We start from the raw sequence: 21,056 nt of genomic DNA on the forward strand, positions 1-21,056 counted from the left end.
GAAATTTGTGATTAAACTTTAATAAGATGAAATACAAAGACTATATATGATATTTTTTAATAGGGCATGATTTAACGTGAACTTGTCCATGCCTAAATCATCAAAATCATAATATTATAAATTAAATCTAATGATCTATACTTAACAAATTATCATCACATGAAAATAATGAAACACAGATGCAAAATAAATAAATTGATTAAGATAATCTTGCTTGTGATTTTATTGAACTCTCTAATGGAGGTCTAGCCACAGATCATTACAAGAAATATAAAATAAGACAAAAGAGAAAATATAGAGGATAAGAGATAAGAGAAAGGAGAAAATGTCTTCTTTTATTAACATTGGTATGAACTATGGCAATACTACTTTGGTTAAAAAGTTGGAATACAAAGCAAAACTAAAAGCCTAAAACCAAAAAATATAGAAGAGAAGTAGAGAGAGATATTTTTCTGGCTTTGGTTTGGTCTTTATTTATAAAGCTGGATTAAAGTTTCTTAAATTGAAAATTTCATGTAAATAAAAAGGAGTCCAACTCTAATCCACTTCGTGTGTGATTATGTTGTCAATGCACAATACAAATCTTGAGACAAGTTAAATCGATTTCACTAGGCCGTTGTACCCCTTCATCACGCTGCCATACCCATTCACCTCATCGCAGCTATGGTGGGCCCCATGGGCCTGGATCATTATTTCGGGTCTCCAAGTGCAGTGAGCTTTAGCAATTATATAAGTTTATTCCTTTATTCCTCGTGCCTTTGATCTATCACAAATAATTAATCAAAATAAATTCGAAAATAACAAGTAACATGGACTATGAATGCATCATCTCTAATTAGGAGATTTAGTGTGTGTTATATGCTCAAAATACTCCAATACATTTTGTGTTCTTCAACTCTGGTAATCGTCTAACGGTGTTTCACTATGCTAAAAATTCAATACACAGTTGATTAGAAAATCACAGATTTATGGTTTTGTGCATATGCCATGCTAAGAGTGTCAGTTTTGCGAGTCAATTTATCATTAGTCTTTGTAGAAATCAACAAGATTTTAATACGCAATTATTCAGTATTCCTTAACAACGAATTAATTGGAAGATTGTTCTTCTCACTGCACCAATAACATATTTTAATTTACATTATGCCAATCTTGATCATCTAGTTAGAATTTATAAAATGGGAGGTCCCACACCCACAACCTAAATCTTGATTTGAAGTCCATATATATATATATATGATGTTTAATAATATTCTAGAATATTTTTAAACAAATTTTATTCTTTAAATAATTTAACTAAATTACTTCTTACGGTTGTACCCGAAAATGGTTGAAATTGTGGGTCAAATGCATTAAGTGTCAATTAATACTTTGTAAATTATGTGTTACGAGACGACTCAGGTCGGTTTTTGAAAGCAACTTCATTTTTATCTAGGGAATGCTTCAAACATCGTAGCTGAGTTCTCGACTCTGTTACGTGGCTTATTTATTATATGTGCATTTGGAAGGGAAAATTAATGATAGAATTTGAGTCTAGTTTTACTGGTCAATGCTTTAAAATGAGGAATTTTTCCATGGAGAATGGACAACTTAATAGCCAAAAGCCCACAAATTCTGAAGAATGTACAATGGGATGGCGTCAGACATATTTTTAGAAAGGCTAACAATTTGGCGGATTCATTGGCTTCCTTCGCTTCCATCCAATACTAAAAGTAAAAGGGGATTTTCATGTCTTTAGATATCTTCCTTTAATGTTTCGAAAAGCATCTACGGGCCTCTGGTTAAAGGAAAATTTATCAAAATGGTATAGTTTTTTAACTTATTTACCAAAATGAAATATTGTATATCTTATTTCTGAAAACGATAATTTATCATTTTTAAAAATATTTTATTTTATCAAAATAATAAAAATAATAACATTGAAAGAATCTTTTGACATTATATAAAATAAATTTTGATATCATATCAAAAGAATCCTTTTGACATTATTGTCTTTATCATTTTGATAAAATAAAATATTTTTGAAAACGATAAATTATTGTTTTGAAAAATATGATGTATAATATATCATTTTTGTAAATAAGTTAAAAAATTGTATTGTTTTGGTAAATTTTCCTTGGTTAAATTTACGAATCCCAAGATGAATGTAATTTTTGCATTTTTTTCATACCTTTATAATTAATAAAATCACTTGCTTGCTTTAGAAAAGAAATTTGTATAAATAGAATTTGATCAATAAACTTGTAGAAGTCAAAGTTATTAAAGAGTAAAAAGGGAATATTCTAGTTACTATCATGCTTATAATTACCATTACCGAAACACTGACTAAAAATCTTTGGATAGAGGTGAGAAAAATCAAACACAAGTAACTCAAAATACTTCAAAAAATGTGTTGGTCCCATTTTGTGTGCATTTGGCATAATTAACAAGATCCAACTACTTTATAATGGTATGACATTTGGCATTCTTAATTTTTAATAAAATATATTTTTATATTTAAATAACATCTTCGTTTGAGTAGTTTCGATTATTATTTATTTTCATTATAGTTTAAAATTAAGTTCATAAATAATATATCATTTGAATTCCTAATATTATTTGCAATGAATGATGATCAATTTGACGGTTCAACTCAAAATCAATTGGCAATGAGTGACAAGACAATGAGTGTCCAATGTGGGATTAAACTCAACAGGCTCCCACACGTGTGAGTTGGCTGGGCCAAAGCACATGGATATATGAACCAAGTGATGTGGGAGATAAAAAGACTCACTCTGATATTATGATAAATTTGGGGGTCCAACTCAAAACCAATTGACTATAATTAAAGAAGTCCAAGAACTTATAAAGAGAGACTTCAATGAGTGTCTGATGTAGGACTAAACTCAACAAATGTCAATATTGTTCCATATCTCCCATAATACCCCCCAAGAGTTGATGCTGAAAATTATATTGTGATCACCACCCAATATTCAATAATCCTGTCTTGAGTTGACTAGCACCATTGGATCAAGAGATTACAAACCCAAGATGATGTCACTATTTGGTTTTCAAGACACACATGATTGATATATATCCAAGAAATAGAACGACCTAACATAATGTTAAATGAGATTGTTCATGAAGAGCAAGCTTCCAAACAAATTTTAAGATTTTAAATGTTTGTATAATTAATACAAAGTCGGATTTTATAATAAATAATTATTTTTAAACACATACACATTTATTTATTTTACTTATGTTAAAACCTTTTGAACGAGTTTGGAAGGGTTTTAATTGCACTAGTCGAATCTGATCGACCAAGTCAAGACAAATGAAAATACATATCTGGTCCATTATGATCGAATTGGATTGATATCTCCAGCCATTTAACATCTTTTTTCTTTACTTTTTTTTTTGTTAATTATTATATTATTCTATTTTATTGGCCAAGATCCATGGAAAAAAGCACATGATGCCAACTTTTTAAACCCAAAATTCAATGGTTGCGATTTATCCTTAGAATAAACATCTCTTAGATTTGTGTTATCAAGATACACATAAATCTTAGCTGTTGGATTTTATATTTAAAGCATGGGGATCATGTGTTTTCTCACGAGTCAAGGGATCTCAATCCTGTTGAAAAAATTTGAAAATATTTTCAAAGTAATATATCATTCCGAACTAGGTGGACATAAGGATGAATATGTATAAGATTTGATTCTGCTTTAGATCAAGGGACATCAAATCTTATTCGACTCATTTTTCGGTTCAGATCCACTCGAGGTGTCCAAACCCATTAAATTCGGATATCAGATCACCCGACCCATGCGCTATATCTGTCACAAATTCTGAGGGCATTTTCGTCTAACGCTCTACAGTACTGGAACTGTATAAACAATGGAAAGACAAGAAAAAGAACGGAAAAATAAAAATGGCGGAACTTCCTCTCATCGACTTGTGCTCTTCTGATCGCGTCTCGACAGCTAAATCGATTCGTCAGGTTTCTTCTTGAAACCCTAGATTTCTGGATTTATTAGTTTGTGCTCTTCGATTAGTTGAATTTTGAAGTAAGTTTTCTTGAAGAGGCGGTTAGATTGTGTTTAAATGATTTAATGTGTAAATGTATATTTCAGGCATGTGTGGACTATGGTTTCTTTTACCTTGTGAATCATGGGATTGAGGAGGAGTTGCAAAAGAAAGTGTTTGATGGGAGTAAGAAGTTTTTCTTGCTTCCACTGCAAGAGAAGATGAAATTGATGCGTAAAGATCAGAGGTTACACGCCCTTGTATGCTGAGAACCTCAATTTTTCGGTGAAATCTAGAGGTTTGTTTTTGTAATCCATACTACTGCTACACTAAAGTCTCTCATTTGTCATTTATGGCTTCTGTTTTTTTTTTAATTTTTTTATTTTAGGTTTAAGTTTGAAGGCGGTGTTTTGATCCCAATTTTCTACTTATGGCTCCTGAAAAGGATTTATATGTCTTTGCCTTTTTATATACAAGCCATTGTTCTCTATTTTTTTTTTCATTGGATGGGTAAGATGGATTTGAACCCTTGAACTCAAAGTTGCTTTGCAATGTGTCAAACCAACTGAGCTATCGGTCTTGGCCCATTTTCTTGTCTTGTAGCGTACAAGTGTATCAATCATGACCGTCCAATTGATGGCTCTAATCTAGATGAGATCAACGCAATGAAAATCACATTTATGCACTTTAGTCCCCCTTCCCACCAATTCTGATGATCTGGATGAGACCCATCAATTGGATACTTTGGATTGACCGAAATGTGTGTCATGTAGTAATTTAAAAAGCCATTTCTATTGTAGTTTCAAGAAAATTCATGTAACTTTATGTAGCATTCGTATTTCAGAATCATGTGTTTGTTTCTTTTAAGCTAAAGTTTAGTTCTTTGTTCTTTATTTCTTTTATGTTTTTTACTATATACAAATTTGTAGTTATGCATTGATTTATTGATCACTAACCTCTTGAAGGTTAAGCATGCTATATCCCTTGTGTTGCATCTGTATTTGGTCACTTTCTTTTTTCTTCATGAGAGTACTTCACTTGTGTTTTTTCCATAGCTGAAGTCAATATTACTTAACTGCCTGAAATGAATTCTTTCTTCTTTACTCTATCACTTTGCCTAACTGGGTCTAGCTGATCAATATGAAGATGGAAGAAATTGCCTCACCTCTACTTTTGGTATTTTCGAGAGCTTTATCCTATCAGCCACCTTTATCAATTAGGGAATCACAACTTTCGAAACTTAGTTTGGAGATGAAGGATTTCATAAAAGGACAAGGCTTTTTGATTCTGAAGCTTGTCAATCCCAACATTGATGCGGAAGAGATTCCTGAGAGAAAACTGAAATAAAGGTAGTGAAGTCTTGGGATAAATGATTTCGGTTACACTCCCTTGGCATGATAGTACCACCGATCGGTAAGAAGTTCATGGAGAAGGCAGTGGAGGGTTGGTGACCTAGTAATCGGGTGGTACGGGGAGTAATATTGGACATTCATTCAACATATATAGTAGGGATTCGGATAGGTTGTTTTATCGGCTCTTGAGAGAAAGTAGTTTATTAATATATTGAAAAGGATAGTAAAACTCCTCCCTAGCCTCTCCTCTTTCGCCGTTTCATTCAACTACTTATCTAGAATGATTTCTAATAAAGAACAAACATAAAGAAATTGATCACTCTTAGTACAAGGGGAATTGTTGATAGGTGGGATTCTTGGCATTGTTTTCTTTCGTGAGATGAAACAAATATGTATTGCATTACCATGTAAGGAAAGTTACAGAAATAGGGAAAAAATTCCCCAAAGTACCAGGAAATTGCACGTTCAACGTTAGGCTCCAATACGATTACTTACATTGTCTCCTCAATACTTCATTACTTCTTTTAGCAAATAGTTGTTCACCATTAGCTAAAGATGAGAACTAGTATTGCAAACTTGCCAACACCACACCAGGCATCCTCCCAATAGTGTTTTATTTATTTATTTATATTTTTATTTATCAGTAAACTTGTTTTTAATGAATTCAGTAATTCGGTGTTAGCAGAATTTGAACCAAGGTCTCTGGTATCATCACCCAAAGACTTTACCACCTAAAATTTCCATTGCTTCTTACCTTAAATTTGGTACCCACAATTAATTCATCATGAATCTCCAAAGAAGTGTCACTTAGCTAAGTGTTAAGACGTGTGGAGAGTTGTTCCCACATCCCTGGTTCAAACCCACTTGAACCCATACTTCTTATGCTTACCACTAACCATTAACCAAGCATTTACCTATCAAAAAAATTCATCATGAATCTCCACAACCCTTTTCCAGACTTTCACACCATTCATCGTTGTGACCACTTGACTATTCAAAATTTTGATTGGGAACATCAAACTTATGTTCAATGTTGCACATTCTTTTCTTCAACAATCATTTACCAATAAGAGCATTGTTAATAATCAATCTTTTCAACCCATATGCCATATCCATAAAAAAATTATGTCTTTGTTGAGCTTCAAATCTCAAAATATGATTTCTTCACTAACTACCATTCCATAGAATTCTCTTTCAAGCATTTAAATATGCACAATAATTTTACATGCAACTTTGGGAGGATGACCATTTCTTTTATATATATTATAGATTCTCTTTTTTTTCTTTTGCATTATTAGAATCCATCAAATAATTTCTCTCTCTCTCTCTCTCTCTCTCACTCACACACACACACACACACACACACACACACACACACACATGCATGGGCACACACATAGTATTTCATTAACTATTTTTGGTCCATTTTTAGTAAGTTCAACGAAAATGGAGGGAGTAGTCAGACTTGATTGTCCTCTCTTGTGATTGTAAAATAGGTGATTTAAAGGAGGGTTTCTACATTGGTCCAATTGAAGGCGCAAAACAGAGTAATCTGAATCAATGGCCCTCTGAAGGTATTATTTGTACTTATCCTCATTACCTTACATAGTTGTCAAGATATACAAAAACTCCTTTGCATGGAGAGAACCATACTCTCAATTTGTAAACCGTTATATCTTTTCTCACCCTCAAGAATTTTCAGAAGCGTTTATGCATATGAATACATGATCAGCTTTGCATTTATAATTTTTTTGGGCAATTCTCGAGTGAAGAAAATATTCAATAATATGGCTTGTATGCTTGATTTTCTCGGCTCAATTAATCTTTTTAAACTATATTCCTTACCACTTTTATACATTTAGAATGCTAATATTATATTAACTGTATTTTATGTGAACCAGTTTTTTTTCTTAGGAAATTTTTATGTTCTTCATCCATTTACTTGTTGCGTTGCTTGATATTCAATCGAGAATGTTTGTTTAATTTGTAATACATATTTATGGATTCAGTAGCTAATTTTCCCGAGCTCAATGTTTGATGCTGTTTTGGCTATGAAATTTCTAGAAGCTTTACCATCTTGGAGATCAACAATGGAATCTTATTATGAGAAAGTCTTGTAAGTTGGATGTTCCCTTAGTTTTTCCTGTTTCTTTATTGTTGTATGTTTTGCAAGTGTAGATGAAAATTAACCAACATTCTTCTATTCACTTTGGAGTATTTCATTCTTGGTGATATCTGTTCAAACTTTAATAAACTTATGCAACAATGGTTCGAAGGTATAGTTGCTAAATCTTCATAACTCGCTCTTCATGTATAGTAACCTGATGCCTTAGAGAGGTCTGCTTCTATTTTGGTTCTTATACATGTTGCTACTATGGTAGCAGTGGGGATTTTTTTTATAGCGCGGCTTTTCCTTTTTTCATAATCGTACCTTACATGATGAATTTAATGTATTTGATTGGTATAATAACAATACTATTAAGAGCTACTTTGGCTCTTTTCATGGAGACATTAAGAAAGTTTAGCCTATTATACAGTGTCTCAATTGTACCTATGTTAGATTTTGGTATGGGGTTGTATAAAGTAGCATTGTTTCATTCGATCATTCATACCTATTTGAAAGGATCCGGATCCATTATTCATTCAATGGAAATCATTCTTGGATATTCTCAAGATAAAAGTCAAAACATGGCTCTTATGAATGGTTTAACAAAGTGTCAATTACACTCTCGAGGGTAAGTGAAATGAAACATTCGGGGTTTGTTTGAATATGTCTGTATTTTCATTGCCATTGTCTCGGTTTTCCTCATACCATTTTGGTCGATATATCTCATTTTTTTCAACTAGTGGAGACTTACCTCAAGACTGGGCCATTAATTTCTTCATTTGAGAGTTCTTTGCGATTTTCTTATTTTTATTCATTGTTGACTTTATTAGCCATCTTTTTTTATCTTTATGATTCATTTACTCCTATCTTTGAGCATAGGAAATTATTTTGGTTAAACTTATTTTTAGGTAATATGGTCGAAAGACTCATATTGTATCTATTACCTACATATTTGGATAGTTCATCTAAATAGTTTATCTAGGATAAGTTGTGAGTAGTATTTAAGCCCAAGACCACTTATATCACTTTCTAGATATCATCAGACTGAGATAAAAATACTGTTTATGCAAATGGTTCCTTCATTTGAGAAGATGAAACTTTTGTGTGTTAACAAGGTTATGGAAATAACAACTATTGGGTCTTTCTTCCTCAGATCTATTGGGAAAAGGCTAATCTCTTTGATTGCTTTGGCTTTGAACTTGGACGAAAGCTTCTTTGAGAAATTAGGGGCATTTCATGAAGCAATGGGATTTGTCCGTCTATTACGCTATCCAGGTTAGAGAGCATTATTTTGCCTCATTTCTGTTTGTTCGCCTATTACAATTTCTTTCCATACAACCATTTTGTATGAGTACAAAACAGTTTCTTGAACTTGTGTAAGATGTTATTTTGTGGAAAGCTAGTTTATTTTTTACACCCTTCTTTGTCACTTATATTGAGTCTATCTTATTAGCCTCATACTAGATGATAACTTATTAGCCTTGTACTAGAAGTATGGGCCATCTAACTTATCCTTTGTTGTCGTATATTTTTGTTCTCCTGGTTATAATATTTGATTCTTTTACCGATAAAAAAAATACCATACTTGATTATCTTATAGCCTAGATTTTCTTCCTAACAAGAAACGTTGAAAAATTTAAGTATCGTCTTTTATACCAAATGTAACTGTTTCCTTCTCCACTGCTAAACTAGCATTAAATTCCTAAACCATGAAGCAATAATTATTTCAGTGCCCAAAGACAGTAAACCATCGAGGTGTCAGCTTGCCCATAAATACACATGAAAGTAGGTGTTTCCTTTTGCATAAGTCACTTTGGAGCCACATGGTTAACATTTTTACACATTGATCCCATGTAAGTTTTTCCCTTCTTTTGTTCAACCCACCCACACACCAGATATCAAATCGTAGCCTTCGATTTGAGTGTTTTTTTTATATAAATAACCTTTGATTTGAGTGTTATCTCCCCATGAGCCTGGGTCCGATGCTTTTCATCTGTTTGTTGATCGCAAAGCTCATGAGGAAAAAAGATCAAATCTAACAATCAGCCCACTTTATAGGGATGTTATATTGCCATATGGCGGATTAAATACTTACAGGATCGGTGGGACCAAATGAATCAAGTTTCTATGACATTTTTTTTTTATTTTTTTGTTGATGACCAAAAAAAATTCCATAGAAGGACAGCAGCTCTCAACCCACAACTGAGCTGTGAACTCCATGAAAACTGGTAGAAACTTGTGTGTGGTGCTTGACTCGTCAACTTAGCTCATTAACACAATCTTTAATAGGGAACCCAGCCCTTATAACACTATCTTAAAGTTGACAGGTATTTCTTTTTCAAAAAAATGTTCCTAATTTTTGTTGACTTGTGACCTGACAAATTGAAGTTTAGGACTAAGATTGTGGTAAATTGTACTGATCAGATTCAAAACTTTATAGCATATTAAATATTTTCGCACATTTTTACTCCCATTTTCTTCAATGTTTTCTTGCTTTGGGAGGATTTAGGTTGCAAAACAAAAATTCTCTGTAGGGGTTTGAGTAAAAAAATTGTAATGGTTAAAAACAATTTTTTAAAAAAAAACCCTTATTGTGTATTTTGAAGTTGCATTTTGGTAAAACCTTTTTGTCTTTAATCTGATATTCCTTTTGTACATATAGGTTTTTTTACTATTGTAAATGCATCTTATATACAGTATTATAATGCTTTTACTGAAGATTAATTTGTTGTTATTATTAACTTGTTTTTTTTTTTGCCTTTTAGTGTGAAAATCACAGAATTTTTTAATACCCCAATTTCCTTACTTTTCACCCTAAGTACATTTAGGATCATATCAGTGCTTTATTTGATTTTTATTACTTAAATGACACAAGGCTTATTTAGCTTAACTTTGATGAATGTAGAAGTGACATGAACAGTGCATGTTGAACAGGTAGAGTCTCCATCAGTCATTGCAAATAGAGGTGTTAAAAACTAGTGTAAGGATGCCTACTCTGTTTCAACCCATATGATGAACCAAGGTGTTGAGTTTCCTATCGAGGAAAATTTCTATGTAATTGAGGATGATGAAAACATCCCTCACGGGCTTCTGAGTATTTTATTTGATGACATTACATGTAATTATTCTCGTTAGCTTATTTTGATAAAAAGGGAGGGACCCTTTAAACCCCAGCTTACCCGATAAAGGAAAAAAAAAGGTGTTGAGTTTCCTATACTTATATCTGGGTTTCAATTCCTCCCACCCCCCAAACATCAATCTCTTACTTAAGAAGCCCTGTTGACTAGCACCATTGGAGAGGTTTTAATTAGTAGACGCCAGTTCAAGCAAGTTGTAATCTGTTGATGGCAGGTTTGCATCTTAATTTTCATTTCAGGTGAACTACCTGCTTTGAACGAGGAAACATTTGGTGCTTCTGCTCACTCAGATTATGGAATGATCACTCTTCTGGCAACTGATGGAGTCGGCGGACTTCAGGCATGTCTGGCTTCATAACAATGTGATCATTTATCCCTTTAAATGTCGATGGTAGAGTCCATCTTTCATCTCTTTTTTTAACAGATTTGCAAGGAAAAGGATAAGCAACCGCATATCTGGGAGGATGTGCATCATGTCAATGGGTGAGTCCCTAACTACAAGATTTTTATGTAAATCAGTTAATGAAAATATTACTGCTGTTTGGATTTCAATAAGCGTTAAAACTAGGTTCCACTCTTACTTACCATGATCATGGACTCCAAATGTTTGAAACCTTTTAATACTAAAGGCCTGATCCGATGGGGAATCCTCCCATTTTCTCTGTGTGTGTGTAGGGAGATTAATAGTCATGTTGTTTTGGCTTTTCTAGTTCTTGTATCTTATCCTGTTGTAGGTAATCTCATTCTAGTGTAGGGCTTTCTTCTTGTTTTTTCTTCTTTTCGAAATGAAGTTATGTTTATCAGGGGAAAAAAACTATTTCCCTATGTTGGGGACTTAAGTCATACTTTTCATAAATTATTTGAAAGCCGAAGAAATATTATGATGAAGAATCAAAATTTTTGGAATATAATTTTTAAAACTAAACAATGAGATAGAAAAACTCTTTCTTATAGCATAATAGACTGCAAGGAGTGGAAAACTCGTCTAGATGGGTCCCTCCTCCGCTATGACATTGGTTATGCGTAAAATTTGATCTAATCGACGCTTCTCACATCTTTGACTTCCCATTTATAATTTTTCAAGATCAAGGATCAACTTTGAGTCCTTATTTGTTCGCTTAGTAATAATGAAATAATTGATCATGTTCAAGAGCATGTACTTTAGTGTCTATTGTTTTCAAATGATGTAGTGGAGAGGGAATCAACACAAAACTAATATTGTGGAGAGATGTCGGACCCAAGGGCTTTAGAATAAGTAGAACCAAGATTGAGTATACGAAGTATAAATTTAGTATTGACTCCCAATAGTGGGAATGTTCAACAAAACTTGATGGTTTAGAAACACCCGGAGTGACCAGTTTCATTATCTCGAGTCTATTATGCATAAAGATGGACAGATTGAAGAAAATGTTGCTTATAAAATCAGAGTTGGATGGTTAATTTGGAGGTATGGTGTGTGACAGATACATACCAATCAAATTAAAAGAATTTTTTTACCATACAGTTTTAAGACCAACAATGTTTAATGTTGAACGGTTAAGAACCATTATGTTAATAAATTGAACATAGCAAAGATGAGGATGTCAAGATGAATGAGTGGAAAGATTAGGAAAGAAAGATAAAATTAGAAACAAATGCATTCGAGAAAATGTCAGAGTAGCTTCAATGGGTGATGAACTAAAAGAAAGTCGACTAAGATGGTTAAGGAATGTTTAATGAAAGCCGATTACATGCTTAGTTAGAACTAAAAGAATATATGAAGAATGTTGCTGGAGATAGTAAAAGTAAATATGAACTCACTTTCAATAACATAAAACTTGGCTTTGGACAGAGTAGAATGGAGGAACATGATTCGTTTAGCCGAATTCAAATCTTGGGGATAAGGCTTTTTGTTGTTGTTGTTGTTGAAGGATGAGGAATAATAAGAATTGTCCAAATATCTATATGGTATAAGTTACTGTGGAGGCAAATTTGAGTTTTACCTCAATCTACTTTGCTCTGCTGTTCTGAAGGTGCTCCTTGCTCACTCCTGTTAGCACCGGTGTGGTACCTGCCAAATTCTCCGACGACCAAGTTAGAGTTGCAGAAAAGATGTTATCCTTGTTAACTCTAATCTCCAGGGCTCGGAAAAAGAATCCCCTTACCTTGGATCCTCCCTCTATTATATAGGATATCTCTCAAGATCACGGTTTCCCCCTTATTCGAGATCTGATCCTGGGGGATCCCATGATCACGGGGATCTTAAACTAAAAATGGAACCCTTTTTATCATGCTCCAAGAGTCTTGATGTTTTTCCTAGAATTTCGGAGCTTGATAAGTGAGGCAAATAATCATGCAAATGTTCTGATTTGGTCTGCCCTGTCAATCAGGGCAGATTTCGATCTATGCCCTGCCCTCCTACTGAGCAGAGCTGAATTATTGACTTCTCCTGAGTGCCTTTCGCAATCATTTTTCTACTCTCCAATTCATGTCTTCATCAGGACACGTGTGGGGTTTTGATGAAATACCGATTTTACCCTTTACAGTTACTATCTTCAGATTGTGTTGGGTTTCGATGTACGAAACATGGTCATGTTTTCTTTCACATGCATTGCAGGTACATATATGCCCTTTATAGAATCTATTTGCAGTCGATATGGCTCAGATATAACCTTCATTAATAATGTAGGACATGTGCCACTATGCACTTTCTTTTTCAATACATGTTTTTATTAGTTTATTTATGGCTCTAATGCTCTATATTAAATAGCAAGTCCAACCAACTGATGTTATGGTCATCTCTATGAGGAAAAAAAAAATTAGCATTTTATATGAAGTGTATTGCATATCCTTGGCATTGAAGCACACATTTCTTCAGGCTAAACTGCATATATGAAATTTCCAGATATATTTTTAGAGGATTTTGGATTTAGTGGGAACATATGATGTATGGGGAAAGGATTATCTCTTTTGTTTTTTCTTTTCTTTGTTTTGGGTTGGTCTCCTCGACCCCCCTTCTTGGCTCTTCTAATAAAATTATCTTTACCGATCAAAAAAAAAAAAAAATATTAGTTTCACTATTTTCTGTTTGGGCCTGTGGGCGCCCTTGAAGGCTCCTTTATATCCATTTTGTGTAGCCTTATTCTGCTTTTGAATAAGCTCTATATCAGTACTTGTCAATAAGGGAGCTTTGCTTATTTTAGTGTGTAAATGCTATTTTGTCTGACCATGACATTTCTTGTGTAAAAATATGAATCTGCAGGGCTATCATTGTTAACATTGGGGATATGATGGAGAGATGGACTAATTGTTTGTTCCGGTAATTCATCAGTCTGGAATTTTCATGTTCTCTCTGTGAGCTTTGATGCATGTGTCTTTTTAGGACAAGGTTTCTGATTTCTAAGTTTCTAATATTAATTTGCTTTCCCAATTTTGTAGGTCAACGTTACACAGAGTCATATCAACTGGACAAGAACGCTTTTCTGTATTCTCTGATTGCCACCCTACTTTACTTTTTCCTGTCTAAATTCTGAATTACTACTCTTTTATGATTTGTGCATTTTATTTAGAAAAGCTTTTGAAGCTTGGCTTAATCTATTATGTATCCACTGATTCCCATATGGGCCAGGCTATTTGCATCTGCCATTTGTGCTCACTGCACCCACCTAAGGAATATTTTGGGCTGCGTGTACTGAGCATAAAGGTGGGTGCAAATAGAACGGCCCTTCCCATATTTGGTCTTGAAGCTTGAATAAAGGATATGTATGAAAGAGCACATATTCTCATTGCTGTTTGTTATTTGGAAATCTTTAACTCCAAGCCATATAGTTCATAATATGTGATGGGTCACACTTAAATATTCGATGCAATAATTAATATTCTCTAATGATCATAAGCATCAGGTATATTGGATTGTGGATGGGGCAGAAAAACTTATGATACTTGGAACAAAACAATAACCTTTAAAATAGATGATTAAAACCATCTGACCAGATTTTCTTTGTTGCCATAGAGATCAAGGTGCACATAATAAAAAATTTCCAGTTTTAATATATCGAAATAAATAATTCAGTATTCTAGCATTCTTTCATCAAGTATTTTGTTTCACTGCAATATATTTCAGGTGGTCTTCTTTTTGGATCCAAACTATGATTGCATGGTTGAGTGCTTGGAAAGTTGCTGTAGTGAAACATCCCCACCAAGGTAAGCAATATACATCAACATAATCTTCCATCTTGCTTCACCCATTTGTGGTCATTACATGAATCATGTTAAGCCACTATTTAATCCAGAGTTGAAAATCTTCTGTTATTTAATCTCCTATTGGGGCTACTCTGACATCACCTTATAGGTACTTGTTTCTGTTCTTGTCTTCAGAATCTTACCACTTTTAACTATCTTAACATCTTTATCTTTTCCATGCTCCTTCTATGTGCTTCATTTTCAAAATTCTGCTCCTAAAAGCATAAACCACTCTTTAACATTTTCCCATTAATCTGATTGTTGTGCATTGGTTGCAAAGCATTCTGGAAGCGTGGCTTCACTTCAGCCACCCTTGCTCTAGTTTTGTGGCCAACATACTCCACCACCTCTCCGTCTTTATAGATGCTAATTCTTAAGTGATGTCTTATGTGCCTTTCTTCTCTCTGTGTTTATTTAATAGTAAAGATATGTTTTGTGTTGTTCATGCAGGTTTCCTCCAATTCGTAGTGGGGACTACCTACAAGAGCGTTTGAGGCTTACATATTCTTCTTAGGAAGGATGTACAGATGATTGTAGGGTTACATACGCTTCATGTGAAGGATACAATGTAAGGAATGTACTCTTACATTGTTGTCATTATATCAGAAACTAAGAGCCTACAATGTTCTGTGATTTCAAAGTATTATGAATCTCTAAAGTAGCTGGGACAGGTTTTCTGGACCTGCACTATAGGATTCTTTGGTGCCGTGTTTCATTTTATCCTGCTCATGAAAGCTTGTGTAGTTCCGTGGATGGATCAGTGTTCGAATTGAACTATTCCAATAAAGTTGGACAGGGTCAACCTGATATTAGATTGGCCAGATCAGATCCAATCTGATAAACACAATATCGTTATTGTTTAATATAAATCTCCATCACTTTTACACAAAATTATGTGTACAAGATGTGTGGTATTATTTTTCATATATTTACACAATACTGTTTGTCATTTTGATACATCTGATTGCATGTTGGAATAGAGCACAACCAACTAAGCCATTCTGGACAGTACGGTGATTCCTTCCCTACACTGCTGCATCATGGGGCAAGGATCGAGCACGGCTATGGGCACATTTTTTTATTTTTTAGAGTTTTCACACTTGCAGGACCAATTTGTGTAAAGATTTTCAATGAAAATGGGTGTTTCAAAGTGTTTGAGACATTTGAGCTAGTAGTTGAGACATGTCCTACCATAGACATTATGGTTTGTGATTTCCTACTAAAGAGGCAAATTTTTAATCTGAAAGTGGTTTTCAGGGAGTGGAATATTTTCCAGAACGTACAAAAACAATCTTGAATCGTACAATATGCTTTTAGAACATTGCTCGCTCATGATGATCGAAAATCTGCTACAATAGAAAGACGAGTTAATAGATCAAGCAAAAATAAAATGAGGTGTCGTATGTATAAGAGGGTTAGTTTTTGTAGAGGGTAATAATAGTACATCATCTAGACCATACACGTGTCCTAATCAAGTAAGTGGTATTTGGAATGAGCCAATAAATCCAATCCTGCCCAGTAGCAGGATAGACCAAGGTAGTAGCGTCTAGCTTGATTGATACGGTATGATAGCAAAAAGAGAGACCTGGCCTATTTAGTGGGGCAAGCCTAGTCCAAATATCTGCATAATTCTAGATTACGCATGTCAAGTCCGGAGATCTCTTAAAGATTCAAATTCCATTTAAGATCCTTCCAATCAGGGGATTCATCGTAATCGAATCTCAATTAAAAGAGAAATCCTGATCTGAAGGAATAACCTATAAATAGAGGAATTAATGAAGGAGAAATGATTTTTTGGTTAGGAGAACAAAGGTTGAAACTGTTTTTCTTTAATATTGTTATCTCTGCAACTCTAACTTGGATGTCGGAGGATTACTGACATGTACCACACCGATGCTTATAGGAGGAATTTATGAGTTATTTCGAATCAATAGAGTAGAGTCGATCAAGGTAAAATTCGATTCCGCCTTTACAATTTTAAATCTAATTAGATTAGGATTCATAATTATTGATTTTCTTTAATATGAATTACACGAGAAGACCAGCGGGCCTTTTGGACTATCGTCCAACAAAAATGGTATAATGTTTTTAACTTCGAAGAACATAATGCACGAAGGAGTTGCAGCGAGTCATTTCATAAAGCTCTGGACATCACAAAAATATTCTGGAATTAAATATCAAATCTCAAAAATCTTTTGGAATTTAATATTATATTTTCCAATTTGCAATTTTAGAAAGAGCTGACGCACAAAAAATCTTTTGGCGTGAAGTATCCTATTTTCTTGTTTATTATTTCAAGAAAGAGAAATATTTTCCTTACTTACTTAGTAAGATTTAATTCTTACTAAAGGTCGTTGAGCTCAAATGTATTATCAAATTGGAAATCCAACACCACCGCCCTCTATATTTCATGGAAAATCTTAGATCTAACCAACAAAAAAATAAAGTTTTTTGGACTTGATCCAAATTTTTAAAATGGACACCTATTAAACTCTCAAATTTAAAAGTAAATTTTAATGGTGAAAAAATAATCTTTCTGATTTAAAAAAAAATTAAAAATAAAATTTCATATAATTTTGTCCTCTACATCCCTGTGGCATTGGATTATGTTTTTGAATGCTACATGGTAAGCTCAATGACCTTTAGTAAGATTTGAAATCTTACTAAGTTAGTAAGGCCAGACTTACTCTTCAATAAATACAATGGTGATGTGAGATGATCTTTTGACACGGGGCATTACATTTTTGTTTAATGACAAACTTTTCTATATAAACTCTCTGACCATTGTAGCATTTTCTATAATCATCTGAATTGAACAAGTTTTTTTTTTTTTTTTCCATTCTTATCTTTGAAGATGGGGAAATAATATTCTCCACTTTTTCATTTCTTTAGTTTTATTTTCATGCAAATTAATGACTCATTTGATCGTTGCTCATGGCATTTCATAAGCCTTTTCAAAATTATTCGACATCTAAAAGTCCATATATGTCACAATGGGGAGAGCATAGAGTGTTGTCGATCCTCTTATGTTTGACACATATGGGTAGCAGCAGATTGGTGCTGATTGCAGCTTGATGCTGTTCAAGAGGGTTATATGCCTCGAATTCTTCTCAATGTAAGTATGTGTAGGCAATTGGTAAATTCTAGTGGTAAATAATAAATTGATTCTTTAGATGAATAATTTTATCATTTAAATCAGGTGTAGTGGTTAGGTTCTCCTTCTAAGAAGGGAAAGGTCTTGAGTTCAAGACCCTTCATTGGCCACTCACAAGGATTTATCCTGATTTACCTAGTAAAGCTTTTGATCTAGAATTATGTTTAGCTATTATCATATATGTTTTTGAGTAGATTAGAAATAAATGCCCCCAAAATTAAATTAAATGGGTCCTCTGATCAAAAGTGATGCTTCATTTTAGAAGTGTGGAGTTCTCCAAGGGAGCACTTTGAAATCTAAAATACAACATCTGAATTAGAACAAGGCATATTCACGGTGAAAAACAAGTTCAGTTGACTCAATAAATGACACAAAATCTAACGAAAGAAAATTATCCTCGAGATAAGTATCATCGGGATATATATGGTTGAGATACAAATTTTTTTTTTAAAAAAATCAGCAATTTGTATCTTTATTATAATAAATTATAACTAAGTTAATAATTTTGTTAATAATATTATAATTTTTTGAAAGGAAAAAAGATTTATAAAGATTTGAAATACTTTTTTTCTAGTTCGATTCTTGAGAACCAGAACCAATGGGTACCCGTGATTTTTCGCAGTTTCGATATCAATTCAATTTATTTTGAAACCAGATCAAAAATCGACGAGAACCGGAACTAAACTAAATATAATGGTTATGGTTCTAAGTTCCTTCGGAACAAATCCATTGACATCGCTATTCAAGACACTTTTTCCAATATTTAAGGATGGCTGAGATGAGAGGAAAAATACAAATTTTTTTTTTTTTCATATATACAGATATCGATTAGGATTTTTTAATGGATCAGTTCAGGATTCATAGGAATATCCCAATGGTTCATAATTACCTGAAGGGCATTTATGTAATTACATTCGTTTGAAATATACCGTTCCCAAGACATCTCTTCCGGCCATTCTCTTCTTCCTTCCAAAAGGTTACAACCCTTCCTTTCACAACGTTTCCACCCAAAAGCCATGTTACAAGAGTCACCAAAAGGTCCAATCATTCTCTATATAAAATGCAATCGAACAGCCCAAACATACTCATCATCTTTTTTCTATAGTTAATATTAATATATAAAGTAAATTGTAAAATTTATCAACCATGGCATCCATTAGCACCATTGATCTTCTTCGTTTTCACCTTATGGAACGCCACTTGTTTAATCGACTGGTGCAGGATATGGGCAAAGATCCCAAAACTGCAAAATTTGTCATCGCTCTTTGGCTATGGCTCGAAGAAATTGGTCATTATGACCTAATTAGGAATATTTTTGCTGACAATGATGGAACAATTGATGCCATATTCAATGAGCTGGTACTGGCTCTCAATTTTATGTCACCCAATGCACCACAGCCAACGGATGATGACGATATGCCAATTCATGCTCGACTAATTAACGAGACTATCAACAGTAGATTTTTTTGGTACTATCGAATCTTCGCATCTCAAGGGGTTGTACGTGTAATGGAAAACATTTGTAATGTAATTTTCGGAGAAAACATTGCACGTGAAATTGATGATCTTGCAATCCAACCTGTTATCCGTCCATATGGTGAAGGATCGAGTAATCAAGGGGCGGCATTGGGTGAACCAGGTGCGACATATGTGGCAAGTGGTGCTGCTGCAACTACTCGGGCTCCCCTTCGCTCGATACTTATTCCAATTGCAACGCCATTTCCATATCTGCGACCAACTAAGAAACAAATGCTTAGAGATAAAAGGACATTGTTTATAACTTTGTCGAGGGGATACCCGTTGTCAAAGGATGAAATAATCAACTTCTTTACGTCGTAAGTACCCTCTCTTTTACACCTACAACCTCTTCTCTTCTAGGAAATGAAGTATTTGATTCATTTTTTTTCTTTTTTTTTGAGGACAGGAGATGGGGTCCAGTGGTGGAGAGCTTGGGAATGGAAGTCAGGCCAGGAGGAAGGGATCCTCTATATGGTGTGATGATCATGGGATCTAAATCTGTCATTCCATTGGTTCTGAATGGGCAAACTAAAGCTATGTTCAAAGTGAGAAATCACAATTTGTGGGCACACAGATTTGTGCGTAACTAATATCAAACTGAATCTGTCTTTCCTTCTTGAGTAGTAATTTCTTTGATAAAAAATCTTAGTGTGTGATCATGTACAATATGTTGTAAGTCTAGTCCGTTTAATGAAATATATGAACCTCAATCGTAATTCTCAGTTCTTATTGGAATTAATTGTATGTTGAAAAGGATTCTTCTAAAAAGGGTATACTAGATAGTAGTGGACCCTATACCTATCATATCATATCATATGATCAAAGTCATTAATTAGATATTATTGCTTGAGATTTTTTTTCCCTTTTTGGTACTCTAAATAAATAACTTGTTACGTATAGCGCTTCAAAATTTTCCTAAAGAGTACTAATAATTTGACTTAGGCACGTGGCAATTCAATCGACTTATTCATATCATATCATATGATCAAAGTCATTAATTAGATATTATTGCTTGAGATTTTTTGTTTCCTTTTGGTACTCTAAATAAATAATTTGTGTAAAGAGTGCTGCTAATTTCACTTAGGCACGTGGCAACTCTATGACGTAATAGGCTCGAAAATCATAGATGTGTTCTCCTCGGGATATAAAATTACGGCTCCCCATAAAAAGATGCAGTTTTGTATCTTAAGGAGAGTAGATCTATGATTTCCCAACTTGTCACATTAAGTTAGTCGATTCCTAAGTCAGATTAGCACGACTCTTTGTTAAAAACCTCTCCTTTGGAGTACATGTGGTGTTTCGAACGAGGTGTCTCAAATATTAACAGATTTAAAGTCGGATTCAAAACGTAAGGAAAAATGTTGCATGGAAAAGTTTTATTGAAGAGTCGTGATAAAATAAACTGCGACCCGAAAAATGCCACTTAAAGTCACATTTGAGTGGGACTTTAATCAAGTCATTTTATCATGATTTTTTTTTTTTGAAAGGGAAGGGGTTTGATAAAGTGTTATAGTGTTCATGTATGACCCACCCTCAATTATTATGAAAACCAAATGAGTTTA

The 21,056-nt window shown here is 33.7% G+C and overlaps 1 protein-coding gene and 1 pseudogene across 2 annotated transcripts; both read left to right on the plus strand.

Annotated features, from left to right (window-relative positions):
- The first annotated feature begins 3,890 nt into the window (after window positions 1-3,890).
- LOC147380574 (kihadalactone A synthase LFS-like) lies at window positions 3,891-15,744 on the plus strand (annotated as a pseudogene). Its single transcript, XR_015175235.1, has 11 exons — window positions 3,891-3,979; window positions 4,113-4,303; window positions 6,854-6,931; window positions 7,422-7,473; window positions 8,618-8,739; window positions 10,841-10,941; window positions 11,026-11,084; window positions 13,843-13,899; window positions 14,019-14,064; window positions 14,704-14,783; window positions 15,273-15,744. The product of XR_015175235.1 is annotated as a kihadalactone A synthase LFS-like (transcript).
- Window positions 15,745-18,853: 3,109 nt separating this feature from the next.
- On the plus strand, window positions 18,854-20,233 carry LOC147380575 (uncharacterized). The gene is made up of 2 exons (XM_086431490.1): window positions 18,854-19,811; window positions 19,901-20,233. The coding sequence occupies exons 1-2, from the start codon at window positions 19,123-19,125 to the stop codon at window positions 20,082-20,084; spliced, it is 873 nt and encodes a 290-aa protein (XP_086287616.1). The 5' UTR covers window positions 18,854-19,122; the 3' UTR covers window positions 20,085-20,233.
- The last annotated feature ends 823 nt before the right edge of the window (window positions 20,234-21,056 follow it).

The sequence above is a fragment of the Akebia trifoliata genome, unplaced genomic scaffold (genome assembly GCF_017979445.1).
Source record: "Akebia trifoliata isolate Shusen 1 unplaced genomic scaffold, ASM1797944v1 Contig01285_ERROPOS320191, whole genome shotgun sequence".
Taxonomy (NCBI): Eukaryota; Viridiplantae; Streptophyta; class Magnoliopsida; order Ranunculales; family Lardizabalaceae; genus Akebia; species Akebia trifoliata.

Coding starts and splice junctions, on each gene's coding strand:
- LOC147380575 (XM_086431490.1), top strand. CDS start 19,123: ATGGCATCCATTAGCACCATTGATCTTCTTCGTTTTCACCTTATGGAA. Junction 19,812..19,900: donor ATAATCAACTTCTTTACGTC/GTAAGTACCCTC, acceptor TTTTGAGGACAG/GAGATGGGGTCCAGTGGTGG.